The 20023-nt window shown below is 41.5% G+C and overlaps 2 protein-coding genes across 2 annotated transcripts in view; one reads left to right on the top strand and one right to left on the bottom strand.

The window, feature by feature from the left end:
* Positions 1–19787, top strand: part of LOC132212232 (protein FAM117B-like) — a 44983-nt gene extending 25196 nt beyond the window's left edge. The window contains exon 3 of the mRNA XM_059657559.1: positions 18894–19787. The gene's annotated coding sequence lies outside the window, so the exon portion shown is untranslated. The remainder of the gene's footprint in view (positions 1–18893) is intronic.
* Positions 4908–5626, bottom strand: LOC132211715 (midkine-like). The gene has a single exon (XM_059656216.1). The coding sequence runs from the start codon at positions 5624–5626 to the stop codon at positions 5168–5170; it is 459 nt and encodes a 152-aa protein (XP_059512199.1). The 3' UTR covers positions 4908–5167.
* Positions 19788–20023: the final 236 nt, after the last annotated feature.

The following is a 20023-nucleotide window of genomic DNA, read 5'->3' as shown; positions in this document are numbered from 1 at the left end:
CTTCCTTTAACTCCATAACTTGTTTGCTAAGCCTATTTCTTCTAGGAATTGCTTTTTCTGCCTTTGTAATTTACCCGATACATGTTCTTTTACAGTTTGGGTCTGGACTTTGAATTCTTTCCTAACCAGAACCTAGATACCAAGGTTGCTGAACCCAGGTTTGGTCTGACCCCACCAGTCAGACACTTAGCGCCATTCCTACTGCTTACAGCACCCTCATTGTTATTGAGTTAATTGTTGACTGTTAACTATCCTGCACCCACCTAAGTAAAAGAAATTTGTCTATCATTTTACTTTTTATCCAATCCCAGAGGTTTTCCTGCTTTGCTTTCTCCCGCCTTCCTAATCTATTACCAATGGTTTTCATGTAACCCTCTTCTGATTGTAATGTATAAAACAAGGTGCAAAACTGCCATTCTCTGGAGCCTTATTTCAATCCGTTGTCTGCTTCCCAGTATCGTTTCGATTTCCTGGGTATGGAGCTAAAGCACAACTGAGGCCAAGATACTGTCTTTAGTTTGATTGAAAACTTTCTGTTTCTGTAGTCAGTAGACCCTTTTTCCTAAGACTACTGGATACTGACCAGAACTGAAAGGTTAGCATGGTGGTACTCAGGCAGGCTAAATAGCCACCGCATATGGTGGGTAAAAAAAAATTGGATTTATTTAAGGAAAGGGGATAGAGATGAGATATTTAAAGGGAAGGGCTGCATAGCACTGAGCCAAGAGGACATTGGGTCAGTGATGGAGGCACCCAGGAGCTGGAGTTTGATTCCTATGTGCAGTTACTGGAAGGAAGCTCTTGTCGTCAGTGGGTCTGGGAGCTGAATCGGTGGGCTTGGAATTCGGATGTAATGCAGAAGTGCAATCAGGTGTCTTTAGGACAGTTTCAATTCCTTATATGGTCTGATATCTTGGGTCCAGCACTTTTTTCCTCCTCTTATCCTGTGGTGGGAAACTTACAAATAGCTGTTAAGGATTATATTGTCCTATAGTCCTAACAAGAACCTCGTTGTCCTGATTAATGATTAAGCAAGGGAGAGGGAGATGGGTGAGTCAGAGTGCTGGGTGAGGCCAGTTTGAGTCAAAGGGGGGGAAAAATAAAAATAAAAATAAAAGGTCAGTGCAGTTTCATTACTTCTGGAGAACCATCCCTTCTTCACTCCCAGGAATGAGGTTCCAGAGGAGCAAATTATCTCCATTGTTGCTATCGGCCTCCAAGCTCCAGTTTTGCCTTACCCCAGCCTATCAAAGGCCTGGAATGTTCTTCCCCACACCCATCCAGCTGGTGAATTCTGCTCATAGTGCATGACAGTCCTTCTCTGAGCCCCACCCTGCAGTAGAGGTGTGTCCTAGCTCCTAGGGATTCTTTTGTAATAAGCTGGTCCCAAGGAGAAAACAATTTCTAAGAGTTAATGAAAAGCTTCCTTTGTGTCTCCTACTTTAATTTGATGCTCTCAGCTTGAATCCCACAGGAGGGTTGTGTGGAGAATTCTGAGGGTGAGCGAGTGTTCTTTCTCTTATTTCTCAAAGGTCAGGCTGCAAGCCTTAGTCATGCTAATGGAGACCTAACCTTTCATGGAATCTGAGTTTTTCAGCTCAAGGGATTTTTTCTGAAATCTTCCAAATAAGGCCTTTGTTTCCAAAGAACAATGATAATTACTGTCACAGTCAGAATTTTTAACTCAAGTCTTTGATGCCCAGTGCTTTTTCTACCCACAACACTCATATAGTATCTGGCGATGTTGGTGGCTCTTCAGCACCAACTACCTACATAGTAGTGGCATAATTGTTGTTGAATGGATAAACGAATAACAGCTATTCTACTGCCCAATTCTTCCTTTTCTCCCTAGAATAGTAGAGAGTAAAGTTAGCAAACAGACAGAATGCGTTCTGGGTTCTCAGGCAGCATTATCAGCGTGAATGAATGACCTTTGGGATCTCTGCCACTCAAGTCATTCAATCAAGTGGAAATTGAATCTCTGAAGAACTATTGTCCATTCTTAGCACAGTCCCTGAAGGATACAAAATCCTAGAATCCAGCTGGTAGAAAAGACTTAAATCTGATCTGTTATGTAAGCAATATCATATATGAAGGTGGAAGGTCAGATTCATTTCCAAGATGAGGTGACTTTTCATGGCTACCCCATGTATCTGCTTAGAAACAGGAGGCTCCCAGGTAGTGCTAGGGTGTGTTTGTTGAAAGTTGATAATTAAGTTCATTGCTGCTGTGATTACTCAAGGGGCATAGCTTCATTCTTTCAAAGTCCTGGAAGCAGGACTCTAGAGGACATCTGTTGTTTTCTGCTGCAATGCAAAAATTCATCTTCCTCCGAAAACAGTGGTTCTCAACCTTCCTAATGCCGCGACCCTTTAATACAGTTCCTCATGTTGTGGTGACCCCCAATTTCATTGTTACAAATTGAACATAATTAAAGCATAGTGATTAATCATAAAAACAATATGTAATTATATATGTGTTTTCCGATGGTCTTAGGCAACCCCTGTGAAAGGGTCATTCGACCCCCAAAAGGGTCGCGACCCACAGGTTGAGAACCGCTATCCTAGAAGAACTCTGCTTTACCTCTGGGAAGCTCCCTCCTACATTCTCCACCTCTGTGGCTTGGGCAAGGCTGAGCAACAGAAGAGACCTGGACTTCACACACTCACAGCGAGTTGGTTTCCGTGGGTCAATGAGCCATAATGAAGGATCTTTGTAAGACACATGCGACAGAGATTCTCATTCTTTACCCCAGTGGTTACCAGCATTCTTTTTGGCCATGCCCCACCTAAGCATCTCTAAAATCCTGATGCCCCTCCTGTGACATACAATTCTTAATGTTCAAAAAGTGAGCTCCTCGTCACGTGGAGGAAGCCTAAAAGGCTGTTAACTTGGTTTAACAAGCTTCCAAAGAACATGGCATCCATGAAAGAAAAAAATAAATGAACGAAAGGACAGTTGAAGTACTGAGGAAGAAATGACTAAGAAATAATAATAGTGATATGAAAAAATAGCAAATAAAGTTTCAAAACATATAATAGAGAACTGAAATGCATAAATATGTCACAATATATCTTTATATAGTATATATGAGGCCACTAGAACCATAAGAAATGCAAAAAATTCAGTTAATAACTCATTCTCAAATTGCCCCTTTAAAAAATAAATGTGCCCCACGTTGGGAATCACTGTTTTACCCTGAAAGTAGACTTGAGAGTTTATAGGGACTTGGCCTCTTGCTGCTATATTGCTACCACATACACCCCAAGGCTGAAACAAGCATAGTAGAGCCAGAGCCAAGAGATGGGAGGAAACTAGATCCAGATGACTTCAAATGAAGCCTGAATCTGTGGTAGGCAGTTAGGCAGACATGAGCAGAGCGAGGACGGTGGGCCAGGTAAAGAAGGTCACCAGGATAGAGAGCCCCAGGTGCCTACCAATGGGCAAAACTGAGAAAAAACGGACCTTGTTTTCCCCTAGCACATTGCTGGTCATTTGGTTTAGACCCCCTGACCTTTCATATCACTGGTCATGCGGTTTGGACCCTCCCCTGACTTTTCCTTCCCTGGAATGTTACTGCTAGTCATGCAGTAGACCCCCTCGGAGGAGGAACAAGGGTCCAAAGAGTGACCTTATGCGACTCCCATGTAGGTCCCTGCACACCACACCCTTAAGTATTAACCTCCAAAGATTAGCCTCAGTTGTGTTTTAGCTCCAGGCCCAGAAAAGCAAACAGCAAAACCAGACAAGGAATGCCATGGCTGACATCAGGACCAGTTGCATTGACTTATGACCCCCTGCCCTGGCATCAAGCAATCAATGGAGACCATGGCCTTTAAAGGATATACCTATTTTTAAAAAATATATATTTTATTGATTTTTTTTTTTTTTAGAGAGAGGAAGGGAGAGGGATAGAGAGTTAGAAACATCGATGAGAGAGAAACATCGATCAGCCGCCTCCTGCACACCCCCTACTGGGATGTGCCTGCAACCAAGGTACATGCCCTTGACCAGAATCAAACCTGGGCCCCTTCAGTCCACAGGCCGACACTCTATCCACTGAGCCAAACCGGTAAAGGATATACCTAGAAGGCTGATGAATATTCTATGAGAGCCTTCCCTGGGACCACCCCTAAAATCCCTACTCATAAAAGCCCTTCGGATGGAGGACCCAGTGTACTCTCCCTCTTGGGAGCATGTGGGTGCCTTTCCCTCCCCTCTTCTCCGCCCCCAGGCATGGTTCCTTTACATTTCTCCCTCCTAAGCTCCAAGGGCCCCTTCTTTTGCCTCTGTAACTTGTTTCCTGAGCCCATTTCTTCTACAACTCACTTCTCCTGCCTCCGTGACTTTCTAGATAAACTTTCTCTTATAGCTTGATGTTGCTGAACTGAGGTTTAGTTTGACTCCAAAGGTCTAACACCTGGTGCCATTTTTGCCACCAACAAATCCACTTGCCCAAAGCCAGCACTAGGTCTAAGGATTACGATATGACCCCTTGGTATTCCTTTTTGCTCAAGGCAGGTTTAGGTTGCGTTTTTCTGCCACTTGCAATCAAGGGAGTCCTAATTTGTGTAAGAACATTTCCTATCTTGCTTCTCTTTTGATGTTCTCACCAGAATAGTCTTCTACTGCACAGACAGTAGACACCCAGGCAACAGGAAGACGAGCTGGTTCGCTGTGATCTTCCCTGATTTCTCTCCAATCACCACCCTACCATCATTAGCATGATACTTTTAAAACATAACTTGGGATAAGAAACAAGTGTTTTATCTAAGATCATAGAGCTTAGAGGTGGTGTGGCTGAAGCTTAAAATTTAAAATCAGATCATTCCCCATTCCAAGCACACACTAGCCATATGTGGGTGGTGACTGACATATTTTTCTTATTTTTTTTTTAATTGGGAGAAAATGAGTTTTGTTTTTTAGCAATGGCATCCTGGTGGGTAAGAACAACAGGGGCATGGGAATCAAATTCCTTTGGGGGAGGCTCCAGCTGCCAGAATCCCTTGTCCCTCCCCACTGTGGGCACTTGGGGGGTGAGGGAGAGCAGGGTGAGGGCAGGGCATGATTGATAAAGCTGAAGAGTCACAAAAGGCACTGGTGGGTTATACTGGGGCCGGGAGAGGGAGCACGTGGGCCTGGGGCTCTTTGGATTCAGGCCTGGCCTCTAGTCCTTTCCCTTCCCTTTCTTGGCTTTGGCCTTGGCTTTGGTCTTGGGGGCACAGGGCTTGGTGACGCGGATGGTCTCCTGGCACTGGGCGTTGTACCGCGCCTTCTTCAGGGTGCCCTGGCGGGCTTTGGTGCCCGAGCTCCCATCGCAGGACCCCCAGCTCTCAAACTTGTACTTGCAGTCGGCTTCGAACTCCTTCTTCCAGTTGCACGGCACCCGGCAGCGGAGGCGCTGCGTCTGGGCCCCGCAGGTCCCTTCGCGGAAGCCCGCCCCGCAGTCCTTGCTGCTGGGGGTGCAGGGTCCCCAGGTCCACTCGGCGCATTCACTCCCCGGGCCGCCCTTCTTCACTTTGTCTTTCTTTTTGGCCGCCGCGGAGGTGAGCGCCAGCAGGGCGAAGAAAGCGAGGAGGAGGAAGCCTCGGTGCCCGCGATGCTTCGCTCCCTCCTGCCATGACATATTGGACCGTGCAGATACAAAACATTCCATTGTTACAGCAAGTTCTGATGGACAGCACGCTCTAGAGACAGGTTTTCTTCTTTGTCCAAAGTCACTAGGGTCAGAAAGCCTGATAGAATCTTTCCTCTCTTCAAATGGCTCATGAGACCAATAGATGGATGCCCAGTAGATGGAGGATGAGCCATTCAGTCATCTATTCCATACTTTCTAAACACTTAAATGGGAGTGATAGGTTCTCTACTTATCTCTGGGATGTGTAGATCTGAAACATATTGCTTAGTGAGGGATGATTAATCTGTTGTTATATCAAGCATCTTGAAATTATTATATGAATAAATATTGATTAAACATGCATCTCTCTACCCTACTCTGCTCTACTATATGCATATAGATTTCTTAGAATATGATGTTTCATTTTCAGGCTGGTGATTCATTAAGAATACACTTCTTAATGACATTTTCACAGATCATCATTCTCCAAGCAGGAACTATCTTCCTAGCTCTGAGCCCATTTCCCTTTTAGATTAAAACTACCAGTGGAAAAAACATCTAATCACTTCAATTCAAACAGGAAGTAAAGGTCTCCAATTGAAAATTGGTAGCAGATATTAAAATTGGGGAATGATAACTCTGGTATAAAATAAAGCCTTTATTGGACAGAATATACAAATGAAAGATTGCATTGTCACCTAGATACCACAAGTGGGTTATTCTCCCAGAAAAAAAAAAAAAAAAGCTAGCTTTGATTTCTTGTATGTTAAATGGAAAAAAAAAAGAGAGAGAAGAAGAATGGATAATACACAGGACCAAGGGTGGCCATTTCTTTTTGGTTTGACATAAATAATTTATATTTGCAAACATTCCCCATTCACTTATGTGAAATAATTAGGGGGAAAAAAATAACACAAAATCAGAACATTGGAAAAGGAGGGGTCAGTTTTTAGCCCCAGTGCTCCCTCATTGGATGGGTAATTTGGTATCAGAAGGTAGCCATGGTGACCATAAAAGTTACTCATGTGACTAACGATGCAACTAATGATGCCCACAATTACTTAATTGCAGGCATGCTTAACTGCTTTTGCCATATTTGGAGAGTGCTTATGGCTAATTGTGGCTGCAAGTGGGTAACTACAGGTGCAATCAGATTTGCTGACAGCAGGAGAATAAACTGTCCCTTCTGAAGCGGGGAGGACTGAAATTAGTTCTTTCAAACCCAGAGGGGATAGAACAGCCTCCAGCATGAAAACAAACACAAGTCATGTGATATTTAAGCAGAGGGAAGTTCTGCTTATTAGCTGGCCTTCAAGGCGGAGTCCAGCCCCATCTGTGCACCTTCCCCCTTTCCCTGAGGTTCTCCCACTGGATTCCTGCTACTACCCTACCAAGGGAGGGCTTTTACTTTACAACTCCTGTTCTATCATGGAATAGGTACTTAAAAAAAGATTTCTTTATGATTTTTAGAGACAGAGGAAGAGAGGGGGAAAGAGAGAGAGTAACACTGATGCGAGAGTGAGATATCCATTTGCTGCCTTCTGCCCACTACCAGGGATGGGATACCCAGTCCCGGGCATGTGCCCTGACTGGGAATCAAACCAGCGACCCTTTGGTGCACAACCTCCAACCAACTGAACCACATAGGCCAGGGCGGCACTATTTTTTAATGTTACATTGTCTGCATGGTCATTTACAAATACCTTTTACATGTGGCTCAATATCTGTGCATGCATATGAACTCAGGCTTATATATTAGAGTGGTTAGTTTTAAAGGTCTCTCATCAGGAATTAACACTCCAAAGATGGCTAGATAATACTACAAATAGTCTTATCAAAATCTTACTGGAAGGTTTTAAATTCATATAAGGAATGTTAGAAATATTTTTGAATAGGTAAAAATAAGTGATGGTCCCAGACATGAGCCCCACTGCTCTTGAATGGATGGGTATATAGCTCCAGCAAGTTCAGTGGTCAGACTTTTTGTACAGTGTTTGGGATCTAGCATTCCCTTGGTCCTGTGTATCTCTCCTTCATGAAGGCTATGATTGACTCTATAAAAGGCTGCTGGTCCTATCACCATTCTGTGTCTACCTTAGGACTATTATTGCTTACATTACTTGTATTGCCTAAGGCAGAGAATGAGTCCCCAAGGCCACAAGAATCAATTGTAAGATTGTTCTTGTACCTGCTGGTTAGTAAACATTTGTGGCTTTGGCAGAATTTGGTCTAAGACCTAACTTGGTGTAGAGGTTGTAATGTAGAGGATGTGGGCTACCACCCACATATAAGCACCAAAGGCGACTGATGTCTACCCAAAGAGTTCTTTGAGTGAACAGTGTACTTAGTTTGGGTCAGTTCAGAACATCTTGATTTCTTTTTATATAGCTTTTATATAGTTTTATTTTCAAAACAAATGAAATAAAAAACAAGGCTACATGTAGTTATAAATAATAAAATAAAAAACAAGGACATAAAAGAAACATGTAGTTTTAGGAGACACTAAATGCAGAGGTGTGGACACATTTTCTAGGAACAGGAAACCACCTTCTACTAAGGGAGGAAATGTACATGACTCCCTTCACACCCTCTTGTCTGGCATCTGGATCGCCTAGGCCCTCCTAGGCTCTGCCTTTCTCCAAATGTTGTGTATGATCTTTTCCCTGCCTTGTGAGAGACTGGTTAATCACTCGAACTCCCCTGTATTGTACAAACAGTATCAAATAGCCATTATGTGTGCTGGACACTGTTCTGGGCAGCGTGGTGACTCAGTGGGATGAGTTGACAGGCTCCTTGGCCCTGTGCTCAGTTAACCATCCACTCTTCTGGTTTGGGCCTTATCCACAGCCAAAATGGCAGACCTGTGAGGACGGACAAGCAATAAAACAGAGAAAATGTTGTCCACCAGGACTCTCTTAGGGAGAGCTTTCTATTTGATGAGAAGAAATACATCGAAATGACATTTGGAGTGGAAGGTGAAGTCCCAAGGGCCTTCTCCATCAAGAATAAATGTCTGCTAACCTGCTTTGCATGAGACAAGGAGAGGAATAGTATTGCTCCTAAGAGAGGGTACAAAAGTGGGGAGGGCAGAGAGGTGGAGGGAAGAAAGCACAACCACAATGCAATTCCAGATTGATGTCCGCTGCACGATGCAACCTTTCCTGGTGTGCCACAACCTTTTGCAGCGGGGGTTCAGGATATGAAGAAGGGGCCGACGCACAAATGAAAACACTAGACAAGAAATATGAATTTAGAAGGCATGGGGGGCCAGGTGGAGACCTCTCTCTTGGAGAGGCACACTGAAACCTGGCCTTATCTGATTTTTATTCAATTTTAGATACACATCTTGCCCTCAGTAAAGCATGGCAAACAGGTAGCAGACAGACTGTCTCTAAGGTCAATAGAGATCAGTAAAGATCAGTAGGGTTCAGTAAACATTTACTTTGAGGCTATTAGGTCAGGAAATTGCTTTGAGCCACCGCTATCTCAACAGAACAATGGTGCTTGGCATTTGTCCTGCTAATGCCAAAGGACTATCAGCCTTCAGCATTCCTTGGTGCACCCTTACGAGAATATTGGGAAAGCAGTGGCTTCCTGCAGTGGTGATGCACAAATCTTTGGTAAAATATACCAAATGAATGGGATGTTTAGTTTGCATGATTATCTTGTGGAGATTGATGAAGAGGTTGAGTTTGGTTATCTAGACTAAAGCTGAATGCTACCTCCCCCTTTTTTTGTTTAAAACAGTCTACTTTCTCTCTCTCTCTCTCTCTCTCTCTCTCTCTCTCTCTCTCTCTCTCTCTCTCACACACACACACACACACACACACACACACACACACACACACACACACACTCATTGCCCTATCCTCCCCACCCCCCCTCATTGTGATAGAGAGGAGCACTGGGTAGAGTTAGGGAAAGGAGAATTACTCTATTACACTGTTAAATTACGGGCTGGGGAAACCAGTGGGCTTGAAGAAATGGGCATGGTGCCCAGGGCTTGGGAAGCCATGAGTCAGAGGATCATTAGACAATGACATTTATAAAGTTATCAAATGGACCTGTGATTTTACTCAGGCCAGCGTCCTTTCAGTGGTAGGCAATTTGGGCTATGGGTGAGAAGCATAAAGAGGGTGGGTTCTGGAATCAGACACAGGTGTTATGGGCTGGCTAGTAATGGCCATAGGGCAGGAAGCTGAATCCCAGATATCAAGTGTCAGTCTTGTTGCATCCTGCTCCCTCCACTCTGGACCTCATGCTGATCCTATTTAGAGCTGATAAACCAGAGCTTGCTCACAAGCAGAACATATCCTCCGGTCCAAAACATACCCCTGGTGAAACAGACTTCATGTGCCTCTTGGTCATGTCCTGAAGGTAGCACATTTCCCTAATGGATTTTGTTGTTGTTTTGTATTGTACTTTTACCTTTTTATTGTGGAGAATTCCAAACATACACAAAAGTAGACAAAATAGTTTAAGAGCTCCGGGTGTCCATCAACTCATGATGAAGCCCGTTTACCTACCTTTACCTTCTGTGTTCTTTTTAAAGAATAGTCCAAAAATTATATAACTTCACCACTAATATTTAATTGTGTATCATTAAAAGATACAGATTCTTTTTCCACTATCACATGACTCATATAATTAACAATATCATATTATTCTTAATATTCAGTCTGTATTCAAATTTCTTTTCTCAGAAACTCAGTTTTTAAATTGTATGAATTAAGATAGAAAGTATCTTCATTATTTAAATAAGATTCACACATTGCAATTAGTTAATATATCTTTTAGGACTCTTTTAATCTATAGGTTTCTCTTTTATTTATTAAAAAAATCTGCTTGTTTATTCTGTAGAGTTTCCCAGAGTCTGGATTTTTCATTCATCCCTGTGGTGACATTTAATATGTTACTCTGTCCTCTGTATAGCTTGATCAAACTCAAGTTCAATTTTTTAGCCTTCGTAAGTGGGGTTGTATTCTTCCATCAGGAGGCATCTGTTGTCTGGTCGTCTCTCTCCTGCTTGTTTTCCCTCCTTCTTTATGTCATTCTTTCCTTTCCATATCTCATCTTCCTAATTCCTGGCAGGGGAGCCAGAGGTTGGGTGTATGGAGTGAGGAACTGCCTCTTCCTGGGTTATTGCCCCGCCTTATCCCCTTACTTCCTGTCTATGCTGTCAACATGGCTTTTTATTCCTTTGGGGGCATCACGGTGCCGCTAAATCTCCTCCCAGGGATGGGTGAACAGACATGCTGAGAAAACTTTGGAAAATAACATTTCACTGCCTTTGCTCTTCTATACTAAGGAGTGCTAAGTTTGAGCCCTGCCTGACTTTTTAGTAATTTAGATAGCAACCAGCTGTCAGGCAGGAGAAGCACTACTAGTAGCTAAAATACTTCCTTCCTGACCCATGTGGAATGGGAATATAATTTCCAAATACAATTTGGTGCCCAGAGTTCAAATTTAATGCTTGAAATCTGAAGTCACAGCTGTATCACAGAAGAATGTTCTCTAGACCTCCTAGAACAGTGGTTCTCAACCTTGGCTGCACATTAAAATCACCTGGGAATCTTTAAAATACTGATTTCTGGGCCTCATCCCCCTGTCCTAGAACATGATCAACAAGGGACTGCCATATATAAAGGATTTGTTTAACCATTTATTGCCCACACTAATATGGAAAACCTTGTCCAAGTTCCAGGCTATTTTGTTGATTAGAAGTTTGGGGGCGGGGAGGGGAGAATGTTATCAGTCATCACAGCCAGCATTTCTACAAAATAACATTTGTTAGATTCAGCAGCATTTATGGAGTACCTGTTTTTATCTGACCCCAATTTCTTCATCTTAATTCTACCTTGTTGGGTCCTAAATGTTGCAGATTCTGTTGTTGGTTCACCCATATCCCTCTGGCCTCCTCTGAGTTCACATGCAGCTGGAGTAGGATAGTCCATGGGCACACTAGCAGGTTCCTACCTCACATGCCCAGTATCCCTGCTTCCCTTCTTGAGGGTTTTCTCCTCTTCTACAAGAAATTACCAGATCGCTTACAGCATTGTGAAGGTGCTGGTTATTTAAGGCTCCCAGGGCATCTCTCAACCACTGAGATGAGAGTCAATGGATAAATACCAGAGCTTCCCCATCCCTCAGCGGGAGAATTCCGAGATGTGTTCTCCGTAGTCCTCCAGAGAGTTCTTAGCAGAATTGATTCATAGTGGACTTCCCTGCTCATTGATTTATTGACTTTTCTCCTTTCACAGTCTCAATTCCTTCACTGTCTCACTTGAACTTCCAGTAATACCTTCCAAATAAGCCACTATACCCAATTCCTTGTGTTGAGGGGGTGGGGAGGGTTGCTTTTGGTGGTAGTGGAGGGGTGGGGGGATGGGACAGAGGGGAGGCAAAGGGGATCTAAGATAGGAAATGATTTTGTAAGCTACCTCAAAATCTTTGAAACTAGTGAGTGTAAATAATTAAACAAATTAACTATTAAGTGCCAAGTATATTCATATGTTCATTATCTCTAATCCTACGAGTTGATAGCCCAATTTTTCAGATGGTAAAACTTAGAATAAAAGACACGAAAAGAATTGCTCAAGATAATATAACCAGTAAGAACTGAGATACAAGTCCATAATTGCCATCAACATTTTTTTTTGCCTCTTGTTCTCCATTTTCTTTCAGGTGAAAGATTTTCTCTAATAGCCAGTAGTAGATTTCTGAATTGTTCTGTTTGCTTATCTATATTTTGAATGGGGAGAATTTCTTGCCAGTTGAACTTCAAGTTGTAAGTAAAAAAGCCTATCTTGATGTCTCCTAGCAACAATTTATGAAACACTTTAAAGCAATTATTCTTCTCAAGCACGTTTCCAAATGTTGAAGCATATTCATTCACTTCGATCATTAAAATTCCCAAGAACATTCATTGTGGAGCCCGTAGTGCTGGTAATTATAAGCTTGTCAACAGGTTGCTTAGTGAGCTGAGAGAGACAAGACAGACCACATTCCCCTCAAGGAGCTGAGCCCTTTGTTTCCAGTCCAGCAGAGCAGGGCAGACCCACTCTTCTCCAAAGAAGTCTTAATTGACTTGTGAAGTATGGGGGTGGGGGGATATTTAAACCCAAGATAGCCATCTGTATAATGTCAAGCTCATGGCAACATTGAATACTGAAGGCCTACGTCCCCCAAGCAGGCCGCTTTCTGCTCCTCCTCCTCTGAGCCCAACCCGAAGCCAGCCCTGCCTGCACGTGAATAATCAAAGCCAGACAGGAGACCTGTCTCCTCCCTTAAAAATGCAGTTCTGCCCTAAATTGGCTGCCAATTTGTGCTTTTTTCCTTTGTCTTTTTATAAGAATTCTCTTTTATTTTTATCCTCTGTAAAATGTTTTACTATACATTTTACAGAGGAAGAAACAGTTTGGAAGAGGATCTGGATAGCTGGTGGTCACACTATTGGCTTAGCAAACTGAAATGCCAATTGGGCGAGTTGTCCGAATGAGCTGTAGTGGGGGAGGCAAAGACCTGACTCTCAATCCACTGGTGAGAACATCACAACCAGGATGGTGACTTTGGGCCCAAGTTAACACCCTTGGAAAGTTTTAGAAGAGGGGAAGATTAGGTTTCTTGCTAATCTGGGCAATAACTCTAAAAAATGTTTTTTGAACCCTTTTAGAATGACAGAAGAGTTACTGTATGCCCATAAACCCTTTATCTAGCTTTACCTAATGCCAACATCTTACATAACAATGGTACAATTGTCAAAGTTAAGAATCTGTTGTACATTAGGTGTCCTTGTGGAGGGGAATTGTATGAACCCCAGGCTGATGAAGCTGGATGTGTGCACAAGCACACACACGTATATACACATATCATACACACACAACATAATAGGTACACACAACACATGCACACATAAAACATAAACATACATAAAACATACAACACAGAAATAGAGATACATGATGTACATATAGACACACAAAACACACATACATACATATACACAGCATATACACACAGAAATATAGACACACATACTATACATACAGATACATACGCATGCTGTCTCCCAGAATTAGGGGCTCTTGTTATACACACTGAGACTGTTGCTTGATGAAACTTGATTTAGTTGATGGAGGCAGTAAGGAGCTGAGAGGGAACTAAAGAACCTGCTAATGAAAAATCAGGGGAAGTGGGAAGACTGATCCTCTTCTACCTGGAAATTGTTATTTCTTTGTGGAGATGGGGCTGCTGTCTATCATTGCAATAGTTCGGGTTGCAAAATCTGACCCACCTAGCAGGTTGAGGGAGACTGGTTTAAATAAGTGCCTATGTAAATTGTTCAATGCCCTCCCCCTCCCCCCCTCCCACACACAAACACACACAGGGAGGGGGAGGTATGGCACTCTAGATTGCCTGGATCCTGAGGTGAGGGTGGGGCCAAAAATAGAACTGTCTTCTCAAGTTCTGGATGAAGAATAAGAGAATTAAGGGAGAGAGTGGAGGCTGACATCTGCCCCAAACCTGTTATGAGAGCATCATAGGCCTGAAATGGGTATCATTCACTGAATTATAGAGACGGGTGTGCCTTAGATACGTAGGAAAGTAGGAAAAGCAAAGACCAAGTGGACCAGACGTGTAGAATGGAACTTGGGACAAACCACAGGGATAATGGTCTACTTCTTTGCCTGAGTTTGTGTGGAGTTGTGTGGATAGGTGTATAACTTAAAGGAATTAGAGATATATGGATTAAGGGACTTGATAGTTAGGTTAGTGAGCATATTAATTATTTATTGCTAATTATTTATCCTGAGGTGAGGGCAGGGCCAAAAACAGGACTGTCTTTATCCTGAGACTTAGGGTAAAGTTCTGGATGGAGAATAAGAGAATCATGGGAGAGGAGACTGTCCAAAAAGAGTGTATTAAATGACAGTAAGGATTTGTTATCCCTCATAGTACCTGTTGGTCAGGAATTCAGGAGTGGCTTAGTTGGGTAGTTCTGGCTCAGGCTCACTCCTGAAACTAATGTAAAAATGTTAGCCAAAACTGCAGTTATAAGAAGGCTTGACTGGGGCTGGACAATTTGCTTCCAAGATGACTTACACACGTGAATGACAAGTTGATGCTGGTGGTTGGCAGGAGGCCTCAGTTCCTCACCCATGGGTCTCTCTATAGGGCTCCTTGAGTGTTTACATGGCATCGTGGTAGCTTCCCCCAGAACAGATGATCTAAGAGAGCAAAGCAGAAGTCCAGTGTCTTTTGTGATCTAACCTGGGAAACTACAGTCTGTTCTGTCTGCAGCATCCTGCAGTTATAAAGGTCAGCTGTATTCATTGTGAGAGGGAATATCCAAGGATATGAATATCAGAAGGCCATCTTGGTAGCTGACTATCACATGACTTTTAGCTTTTAGGATAATTTCATTCAGGTTAAAAAAGCGTATTTTAATTATACCTTAAAAGCAAGTTGGTAGATTGGTGAAAGCCAAAGTTAGGTATCCCTGATAAGATGAAATTTACATGGGGACCTGAAGGAAATGTAAGTGATGGAGAGAGTGTTGAGAGATGAGGTCAGAGCAGTGTGTGTGTCGGGAGGTGGGAAGGTACGGATCATGTTTTGGCCACTGTAAGGACTTGGGTGTTTTATCCTTTCCATAGTATCAGGAGCCTTGCAGGAAATATATGCATGAGTGCTTTTGTCTTCTTCCTTTCTCTCTCACCTGTCCAGTTGAAATGACATATAAGATTTTGGGAAGCTGTGAGGGAAGGAGACAGAGTAGAGGACCTGGTAGAGTTTAATAGTAGAAGTCATTGTTATTGGTCCTTTTCTTGTACACATTTTATTTCTGAACTTGAGATCATATTCTCTCTGTAATTTTGTATTCAGCTTTTCATAATCATTTAACTAGGTCATTAAAAAACTTTCAATACATTACTATTCTTTTTTTATTCCTCACCCAAGGATATTTTTTTCCATTGATCTTTAGAGAGAGAGAGAGTGGAAGGGAGGGAGAAGGGAGATAGAGAGAGAAACATTGATGTGAGAGAGACACATTGACTGAGTGCCTCCCCCATGAGGAGGATGGAACCTCCAACTGAGGTACGTGCCCTTGACCAGGAATCAAACCCGAGACCCTTTGGTGGTCTGCAGGCCGACATCCTAACCGCTGAGCCAAACCAGGCTTAATATGTCACTTTAAAAGATGGATAGTTCTTCTCTTGCTGTACATACTCACTACAAAATTAAACACTCTATAATTATATTAAGGAGAAAGAAAAGTCCTCCCAAGTACCACTTCCTAACCACTATTGAGGGTATAATTTATATTTTCCAGATATTTTGTATATTTGTAAGTCTGTGTAGAAAATGCTTATAGATATTTTGAAATGTTTTGTAATTGATTTTACTTAAATATCACTATCATGAGTACTTTTCATTGTCAGTGAATACCTGATAGAAAATATATTTTTCTGATTACAAAAGTAATAAATACTTTTTTAAAAGTATCATTTTTATGATTATGTAATATTCCATCATATAGACATCATCATTTATTTAAGTTACCCTGTTATTTCCACTATTTTGTTATTATGAACAACCCTGTGAGAATTACATTGGTAATTTCCCTCTGTTTCTAATCCGCAATTGTAAGTATTAGAATTTCCATGTCAGGCTTTAATAACTATGCAATATGTATTTTCTATTTGCTCCCCATCCCAATTTTATGCATTATAAAAACAGTAATAGGTCTCACCCTGTTTTTTTTCTTAAAAATATTTAATGAACAAACCACATTGTAACAATGGTGTAAAATTTAAAAATATGAATAAAAAATCACAATCCCTTCACCATAATAAATCAACATTATTTTTCCATTTTCTCATTTACTCCTCTTTCATTTACATATATATTTTTAGAGTAGGGCTGGGCAAACTATTTGTTGGATCAGATAGTGGTGTTTTAGGATTTGTATGCCACACAGTCTTTGTTGAAACCACTCACCTCTGCTGCTGTAGGAGGAAAGCAGCCAGAGACAGTATATAAATGAATGAGCATGGCTGGGTCCCAATAAAACTTTATTTATAAAAACAGGAGGCCATGGCCAACCTGTGTTTACTAACCCCTGTTTTAGATAATTGTTCTTGTAATTTAGATGAAATTATTTGACCATTCATGAACCAAACATCTAACTTTCTGAAGTTGTTTCAAAATGTTAATTATTTAATTTCATTTGTTGTTATTTTCCCCCAAATCTTTTCAACCATCCTAAATCTATGAAGCTGAAGTTCCCATGATGATTTGCTATTAGTAATACAAAGAATTCAATAAATTTACTGATTATAAAAATACTGAACATTTCTTTGCAATGGGCTTCAAGAATGGCTCTTAAAAGAAAAATATTTATGTATTAACCCCACACCAGAGTATGAGTTATGATTTTATTCTGTCTTGATTTATGAGCTTACTTTTTGAGATTATGTTAGTGAAAAAGATAATACAGCCCTAGCTGGTTTGGCTCAGTGGACAGAGCATTGGCCTACAGACTGCAGGGTCCCGTGTTCCATTCCAGTTAAGGGCATGTACCTTGGTTCCAGGCTCGATCCCTTGATCCCTGGTCAGGCTGCATGTGGGTGACAACCAATCGATGTGTCTCTCTCACATCGACGTTTCTCTCTCTCTCTCTCTCTCTCTCTCTCTCTCTCTCTCTCTCTCTCTCTCTCTCTCTTTCTCTCTCTCTCTCTGTCTTTCCACCTCCCTTCCACTCTCTCTAAAAATCAATAGAAAAATATCCTCGGGTGAGGATTAACAACAACAACAACAGATTACCTCTAGTTCCACTAACCTAATGGGTACATTTCTAGTTCTTATCCACCTGCAAATGTATTTTTACCTGGCTGTAGTTATTTACATCTGTCCTTTAAAAACATATTTTATATTTAGTATAATGAACGCATATTCTGAGCTATATAAGTTGGGCCATAGTTTTTATCTTCTAAAGGAATTTCAGCCAGAACCGGTTTGGCTCAGTGGATAGAGCATCAGCCTGCGGACTCAAGGGTCCCAGGTTCGATTCCGGTTGTCATGTACCTTGGTTGCGGGCAAATCCCCAGTGCGGGGCGTGCAGGAGGCGGCTGATCGGTGTTTCTCTCTCATTGATGTTTCTAACTCTCTATTCCTCTCCCTTCCTCTCTGTAGAAAATCAATAAAACATATTTTTTTTTAAAAAAAGGAATTTCAAACTGTTCTTACCTTATTCAAGGCAGCCCCCTCTCCATCATTCTAAGACAGCTTAACCTAATCAAGTTTTTTATTTGTGTATTTTCACTTTATACTATGAAAAATTTAAATGAACAGAAAAATTAAAAGATTAGTGTAATGAATAACTACATACTCACCATCTACATTCAGCAGTTGATACTATTTTACACTTACATAATTTTTTTCTTAGTCATTTGAAATTAAAGAGGAGATATCATGTTGCTTTACTCCTAAATACTTCAGCACATATCTCCTGAGAATAAGGCTGTTTTCCTGTATAACCATAATGCCGTTATCACACTTAAGATAACTAATAATCTCTAATATTGTGTGACGTCCAGTCTATATTCACATTTTCTCAATTGCTTCCAAAACATCTTATATAATTCCATTTGGAACCAAGATTCAAGGTTTATATATTGCATTCGTTAATTTGTCTTTTCTGTGTCTTTTAATCTAGAAGATAACCCTGACATTTTTCACCTTTACAATGACTCTTTGAAATGCCCACGATACTTATCTTTATTCCACAGTCAGGGTTTGTCTGATTGTTTCCTCATGGTGTCATTGAGACTTTATCTCCTGGGCTTGACATACACTATCCGCTAAGTCTAAAAGTGAAATAGATTCAGGTTAAGCCTAAATTGATAAAAATATTTCACCATTTCACTCCTATCAACTTTGATTCATTAGACACTCTCTTATATATAAAAATATGTCCCATTTGTCGTGGTAGACAAGATCTGCTTTGGAATCAGAGAGGCTTTGCTGCTGGAAACCTTGGGAACATTATTTAATTTCAGTGAAAAGGGGACTGGAAGACACTTGATAAATGCTTGCTCTCTTAGTCTCCTCTGTAGGTTCTGGATTTCACCAAACACCACGAGGATACAGGGCGGGACAGCAGTAGATTTACAGTTGTTCGTATGGAAAATAATATAATAATAAATAACAATACACATAAACTCTGTGTTTTGCACACTCACAACTGGAAACCTACTTTTGCCCCACCCCATAGATATCTCAAGCACGTTTGAAGAGCTCATAATGCCTAAGTAAGACAGCAGCAGCAAGATGGCAATCATTTCAGCTGAGACCGTATCCTCATAATGCAATATTAGCCACTGTGATCTTCTATCATTTCCTTCCTGGAGAGTTATGGCTGTGGCATTGAGGATTTAAGACCTACAGCCGGAACACTACTTACTACAAATCTCTCACAAAGCTGCTGCAATAAATCTCGTAGAGGAAAGTCATTGCATAAAAAATCCCCAACTCCAGGGAGCTTGCCATTTATTTTCCTAGAAAAGAAGGGCTGTGATGAGAGACACTCCATGCTCCTTTAACTCCATGGAACAGCACTCAACAAAGCATTCATCATGGAAAATTGAGTGATGGGCCCAATAAGACCAACTGGGAAAGGAAGATGGAAAGAGAGGTACCCCCACCCAAGGCCTGCTCAGGGATTTCCTCTTAGCCTGAGGATTGGCTCTGCATAGAACCAGCACAACTGAAGGTGTACTTCCTGAAGACTACCTTCAGAAGGCTAGTGGTCTAAACCTGGCCCAATCAACTCCATAGGTTTCTTTTGTCTGCACAGTATTTAAAGTGTTTTTATTTAGATCCCAACATTTAAAAATGGAAAATTTCACAAAAGAAGATTAAATCCAGAATGCTGGTGTCACTAAACAAATTAGAATATCTGACAACAGTGGGTGGGATTCCTGCATCCTTCCCTCTTTAGACAGTGTGCACGCTCCAGTGTGCCGCACTGCTTCCCCTTCTACCGTACCTGCCCTTTAGGCAATGGAGTTTGCAACCCCTATACTAATCCATCACCCTGGGGTCCATTCTCTCACTCTTTACTCCCACTGTTCTTGTATCAGAGGTGAACTTATTGAATAGAAAACACGGATGGTCATGGGGTGGTGAACACACAATACAATATAGAGATAATGTGTTATAGAATTGTATACCTAAAACCTATATAATTTTATTAATCAATGTCATGCCAATAAATTCAATAAAAAAATAAAAGAAAATAAAAAAGAAAGAAAATACAATTGACTGCTCCCTCTTAATTCACGACCTCATGTACATTCAGAAGATATTTCTAACATGGCAGGGAAGCAGCGGGGGTAAAGCAGA

This window comes from Myotis daubentonii, chromosome 11, assembly GCF_963259705.1.
Source record: "Myotis daubentonii chromosome 11, mMyoDau2.1, whole genome shotgun sequence".
Lineage (NCBI taxonomy): Eukaryota > Metazoa > Chordata > Mammalia > Chiroptera > Vespertilionidae > Myotis > Myotis daubentonii.
The sequence above is the reverse complement of the archived record's forward strand: the minus strand, read 5'-3'. Positions and strand labels throughout refer to the sequence as shown.

What these genes read in the sequence shown, in the direction of transcription:
- LOC132211715 (XM_059656216.1), bottom strand. Translation starts at nt 5,626, where the DNA reads ATGTCATGGCAGGAGGGAGCGAAGCATCGCGGGCACCGAGGCTTCCTC.